Source organism: Sinocyclocheilus anshuiensis, unplaced genomic scaffold (assembly GCF_001515605.1).
Source record: "Sinocyclocheilus anshuiensis isolate Anshui unplaced genomic scaffold, SAMN03320099.WGS_v1.1 scaffold457, whole genome shotgun sequence".
In the NCBI taxonomy this organism is placed as follows: domain Eukaryota; kingdom Metazoa; phylum Chordata; class Actinopteri; order Cypriniformes; family Cyprinidae; genus Sinocyclocheilus; species Sinocyclocheilus anshuiensis.
The window spans coordinates 1492531-1499062 of NW_015537939.1; the positions used below are offsets into that span (position 1 = coordinate 1492531).

Below are 6532 nucleotides of genomic sequence, written 5' to 3' on the forward strand. Positions count from 1 at the left end.
GACAATTAGGATCAAAACAAAACGTGATCAGAAACAAAAACAAAAATATTATTCAAGGACAGCTCAGATTAAATCAACTTTTTTTTTTTTTTTGAAAAACAAAGTCAGCTTGGACTGTAATAGAAAGACTGAATAAGGAACTTGAGGTAGAATGAAAAGGAACACAGCACTCAGTTCTTTTAAGGTACATGCACTGTAAAATGAACTACAACAAATGAAAATTTCACCGCACTCAAGTACCTACTGGAATAAAAGCACCATAATTGACACTTTTTACTATTGGTCGCTGAGCGGTCCGGTAAGGCGTGAAAGACTGATCCATATAGGATAAAGTTAAAACACTATAAATTTCACTTTTCTCCATTATGGAACTCTAGCATGTGGTATTAAAAAGAAAAAAACCTTACTCGAATGGTTTCAGATGCAAAGTGGCTCTCAGATGTCATGAGATTGCCGGTCTCGTCCAGTTTAATGATGGCCCCAGCGTTAGCCTGCACCTCTGCCTCAAAGGCTTGATGTTTCTGGAGCTTTCCCTAAGAGATGGGGAAAAAATGCTATATGAGACAAAAATGCATCATATGCAGATTTTTATTAATAAACACTGTATATTATGAAAATGCATTTCTTCTGAGAAGTTTCCAACTTTGCAAGGCCTGATTTCAACCAATTGCAGAATTATCTCTATAAACGTCTGCATGAGTCACAACACAAACCTTGTGACCAAAGTCACTGCATGCATGTGTTCATTTACCGTATTCAGCTATTATAACAATCTGATGACTCTATAAAGTAATTCACTGCTGATTACAGCAGACAGACCCAGCCGAGGAATTTACAGCTTAAGGGAGGACTCACTTCAAGAACAGAGGTGACAGCACATTTTTCGGTAAATGTGATTTCATAAAGGACGCTTATGAAGCTTATTTTTACTCTCACCTGTAGGTTACTGGGGTCCTTGTAGTTCTCATCAGAGGCGATCTGTAGCTTCTCTTGGATCCATTTCTCAAGCTCATCTGCATCTCGACGGAAGAACTGGAACCGGTAAGAGTCCTCGAGTTTCTGTCTGCGCACAACGGACAGCTCCTTGAAGCGACGGTACCGGTCAAGAACCTGCTGACGGCGCTCCTGGATGTCCTCAGCTGACTCCAGAACTTTAACTCCACTGATATCCATTTTCTAAAAGAGGGAAAAGATAATGGATAAATCTCCAAATGTCCAAGTCCTTCCACATGATTTTGGGCTTAGTAAGCAAAAGCAAAAATGTGAATACACTTTTGAAGAACCTTAGTATGGCTTCCTGATCAGAAAGGAACAAGAGTACAGCAAGAGTGTTACTTGAAAGGAAACAATGGGAACTTCCAGGTAATATGTAAAAAGGACAAATTCAAGAGTTTATACAGGAACTTTCATGTTTTAAGACAATTGTGTATTGGTGCAAATAAAAAAAATTAAAAAGACACCACTAAGTCTGTGTGGAACAAACACTCACTCAAGGGAGGTACCTAAAACCAAGCAGACATTTTATGAGTTAAAAGACACAACTCTCCCAAGCAATGGCCAACAGCTGAGCACATGGGGGGCCCGGCGGAAATTCCTAACGCTTCTGAGTAAACTGTCACAAAGAGAGTGCTGCCATCAGCCCCCCGCTGACACTGAACACAACCCCCACCAATCCAACGGCATCTGTCCCATACTGTCAGTGGGGAGGGGGTTGTGTGACTTCAGCTGTATTCGAAGGTGGAGGGGACGAAGTTATGCTTGTGTCCAGAATGAATGAACCAGGGAAAGACGGGTCACACCCAGGCTACAGCAAATGTCTCTAGCTCTTTTTCTACGAATAGTGTGCCGTGTGATGATCTAGAACTGTTCCGTTCGTTCTGGGTCAGAAAAATTGTCACCACATGTCAGAGGTTGGGGGATGGAATAATCTCAACAACAGTTTATTCTGATGTGAAACAAAACTAAATTGTTCTCATTATAATCAACAAAGCTGTTGACAGAAGAAACACTGGAAAATGACTCAAAACTATTCTCAAAACTCTTTATACTCATAAAAGACCATTATGTGTCATGTTTATTGTAGTCAGGTAATATAATGACAAAAGCTGTTAAGTCAGGAGAATCGTAAGCTGATTCTCAAAGAGGTTTGCTGATTTTGAGCACCAGACTGACTGGATTTCTGGGAATGCAGGGTCAAGTTGTCGGTCCATTTCAGAAGAGTCAAAGAATAGGATAATAAATACCCTGTTAATGCAGTCAGACACATCTGGCTCAAATCAAAATTATGTTCAAAGTGGTGATAAAAAGCTAACTTAGGACAAAGAGTAGAAGAATTCACTTCACACACAGGTGTGAACATCTGGAGCCATTCCACACTGACGTGTGAACATCTGAACATTCTTCATCTGTTTTAGAAAAAGCATGGCAACTTTTTAACCCTTTCTGTGAGGATTATTTAATTATTTCTTTATTCATCTAATGATAAAGGTTATTTTCTTGACCAGAATATTGTAATTTAAATTACAATTTTAAAAAATGAATTGTAAGATTTTAAAACACTAGGCATTATACTCTTCTCTTGCTGTTGTTCCAAACAAAAGACACTACCTAAAGCATGCACCTGGTTGATAGGAGACACAAGACAAATTAAAACAATTTGTTCTATAATCAGCTCAAAATACCAGACATGTTTGATATCCTCCAACAGTATGGAATTAAAAGTCTAAAGCTAAAAAAAATGAGTCTGTGCCCATCATACACTACGTGATTTTCTGTGAAATCTGTCAACTCTAACTACTCAAAATCTTCAGATTAGCCATGACTTCCGGCAAATACAGTGTTGATTCGTCCAGACTGTAAATTGGGGCAAAAGTCATGTAGTGTATTCCAGCCTTGACTATATACAAAACTATATTATGGTTTAATATTTGACAAACTGTAAAACTTTTCCCTTGTTAAAAACATTCATTAAAAAGCTTTCTTTATAAAATCTTTAAGATAATTAAATTACCACATATTTCTATGGGTTTATTCAACAATAGCATTACTGTATGACTGCATGTGGATGTTGTCTGACAATCACATGCTGTGCTCCATTTGCTGAAGCGAATCCATCATAGGATGCATTTGGAAAGGGTTCAGGCTAATCCAAGGTCAGGAAAACTAACAAAACAGCACTTTAACAATGCGAAGAGGGACCAGACTATGGAGTCAGCCATGTAATGCACTGTTAGCCTGGATCAATACAGTCTTTTGTTATGCTGGCCAAAACTGCCATCTTTCCACTATAACCCTCCATGCATGTACATACACGAAGAAGAAAAAATATGATGGAACAAGAGCAAAGAGAAGATCATGCTAAATATAAGAGACAGAAATGGCAATGGCTTATGAAGTCTCATGAAGTTAGATAATTAACTGCAGGAGATCAGCCCTGTACAAAACATCTGCTTGATATAATGACAGAAGGATGGAAAAGAGAAAGCAGATGAGGAAGTGATTAGCTAATGGCTGATCCATTAGTGAGGTCCTTGACTCAATCATAACCTCTTAAAAAAGCATAAAACACATCCAGATGAGAAATGTGATGAATGACCGCTGATCTAATGCAGCTTGTGCTCTACTGTGAATATGTCCTGTTTTTGTCCAGATCAGCTGGATGCATGCCGCCTTTCCCCCAACCCTGCCTTTCCCAAAACGATCCCGTCTCAATGTCCGCTTAGATCAGACAGGGGATTACGACCAGCTCAGCTTGGTTTTACTCAGACAGCTCTGCGAGGATAGATGTCATGTCCACGGATCTGTACCGTTAAGTTAAGCCGGCAAATCAAATGTGCGTTGGAAAAAACGCAATAGGCCACACCCATGCACAGATCAAAAGTCAGCAGATGTCAACCCATGATGAGTCTTTAATAAACATGAATTCTCAATATCTAGGTTGTGATGTTTTTCAAAATGCTTAAGCATGAAATAAAAGTTGCAAATTAAAATGTCCAAAAAAGTAATAAAACTCACCAGAATATAAAGCTACGTGTCCACGAGGGTCTCACTGCAGTCCAGCTGTAGCAACAGATAGCACCTCTAAACGCGACTGCGTGCTAGTGATAACACAAACTAACACTTTCTTCTCCCTCTCTGTTCCTCTCGATCATGCTGATTCTGAATCCAAATGAATACAGCAGTCCAGCAGCACTCTGGAATGTTCCCTTCTGTTTCCCACACGCTCGTTCATTGAGCAGTGCGCTTCAGTAACTGTCTCTCACATTCCCAACACATGATGACACAGGCAAAGTCCAACTTCTCGCCCTGCTGCATTACAGTGGCATTTATGATTTATGAACAGGCAACCATTAGAAGAGCTTTAAGATATGACATGCTGAAAACCATTTTATGTTCTTGAGGTTTGTGTAATAAAAAAAAAACACTCCTCCAAAAAAAAAAAACCAACCATCTTTGTTATAGTCATACTAAAACCATTATGGTCAAAACCACAAACCCACAAACCAAAAAAGGAAGAGAAATCAACAGAATAAATAATAATAATAATAAACCATCTTTTAGAAATGCACAATATATTGGAATCACATTTGTTATGTATATTAGTGATTTAAAAAAATATATATCAGTATTGGTTGACACTGGATACACTACTGTTTTGTGGTCAGTAAGCTTTTTTTTAAAGAAATTAATGCTTTTATTCAGCAGGGCTGAATTAAATTGATCAAAAGTGACTAGATTTGAACATATCACTTGACCAGAATTTTAATATCAGTGAATCCCTAACCAATTGTTTGCAGCCTATAAGATCCTTTGTTACTGTTTTAGAATATTCCCACTCCAACCAGACAATCAGGACTCTCTAATAACGTCAAGGCTCCTATTTGCGCTCTGTCCTGATAATAAGGTTGTCCTGACAGACATTCTTAAGATTCTCTTGGAGAAGAGCTAGGATATTAATAACCACAAGCCTGAAGGTGTGACAGATTTTCAAAGCAGTATTCAGAAGACAGTGACATCTGTGTGAAAATGAACCACTAACAAGGAAAACTAGAACATGAAAGTGAGTCAATCATGAAGCTGCATTGCTAAAGAGACTAGATTCTTATCAGATCACAAGGTGACATGAAAAATGAAGTGATGTAATAAGACATTTCCTCAAGCGTTCATTTTTCATAACATGGATCCCATACTCCAAACATCAGTGTTCAGCACGAGTGAAGCACTTATCATTAAATGCACTCCCACTATCAAGCTGGGAATACTGAGAACTCAGTGAGGTCACATTGAAAGCCTGGAAGTTTCCATGGTAACACATCTGTATCCGAGAGGAGCTGACGTCTGAATGGGAGGATGCAGGCCTAAGGAATTTAGAGGAAATGGGTGGGCTGTCTCCAAGGATTTAGCTTGGCTAATAGTAGCTGTTTGAATAGACCAAAAAGCTGAAATAACAGCGATAGAGATACAGATACAGATAAAAGCGCCTATATTATTTAAACCCTTACACTTAAAGAATTGGCAAAAATAAAAATTTGCTAAAAAAAAAATCTACTCACCATCGGGCCATCCAAAATGCAGACAAGTTGGTCTTTATTGGAACAGATTTGGAGAAATTTAGCATTACATCACTTACAATGCATTCTATGCAGTGAATGGGTGCCGTCAGAATGAGAATTCAAACTTGTGGTCGACCGATATTGGTTATTTGACAGCCGATGCCGATGCTGATATCTTGGAAAGCAGGGTGGCTGATGGCCGATATAATTTTATTTAATATTTAAGAAATAATAGAATAAATGTGTAAAATAAACATGCTTGTACTAATGTTGTCACGGTACCAAAATTTCAGTATTCGGTACCAATACCAGTGAAAATCCACGGTTCTCGGTACCAATTTCGGTACCAAAGCAAAACACAAAAACATGCTAATTGAACAACATTTTTATTAATAATGTTAAGCAAAAATTAAATGTACAAAACCAATGCCATTCTTTATACTTATTTAAAAGTGTTTCTAGTTTTCCCACAAGTAATAAAAATATGAAAAATGTAAACAAGTTTCACCCAAAAGTTTAGTCATAGTTCTGCTGCCACTGAAAAACATCTGTAAACTGTTGTCTGTTTTAGGGTTTGCTGGTGTGTTTCAGGATCTTCCTCAGTCTGCAGCTGTAAAAGGAAAATATAATATACTTCAGTAAAGCAATGGGCTGAGTCTGACCAAATGCAACATAAGATCATTGACACCAGCTAAAATATAACTTTTCAGTAAATAACAAACCTCAGCTTTTATAATAAATTTAGATAAGATTACATATATTAAGTGTACATGACCTAAATAGTTATATGGCAATTATTCTTCTTAGGGTTAATTTCAAAGTTCAATCTGTTAAAATTATTAAAATTATAATGAACAAACATGAATGATCAAGTGTTTGTATTAAATAACATTCACAAACATTAATGAATGTTTTAAAAAAATATATTGTTCACTCACTGTAAAATGTTACTAGATCTAACTCACGTTAGAAAACATTAA

At 37.4% G+C, this 6532-nt stretch overlaps 1 protein-coding gene across 1 annotated transcript in view; it reads right to left on the reverse strand.

The window, feature by feature from the left end:
• The window catches only part of LOC107662607 (spectrin alpha chain, non-erythrocytic 1-like), a 41601-nt gene that overhangs the window by 22683 nt on the left and 12386 nt on the right, over positions 1-6532 (reverse strand). Inside the window, exons 2-3 of the mRNA XM_016452691.1 lie at positions 937-1176; positions 408-533 (exon numbers count right to left, since the gene is read on the reverse strand). Coding sequence (XP_016308177.1) covers positions 408-533; positions 937-1173 — 363 coding nt within the window. The 5' untranslated portion in view covers positions 1174-1176. The remainder of the gene's footprint in view (positions 1-407; positions 534-936; positions 1177-6532) is intronic.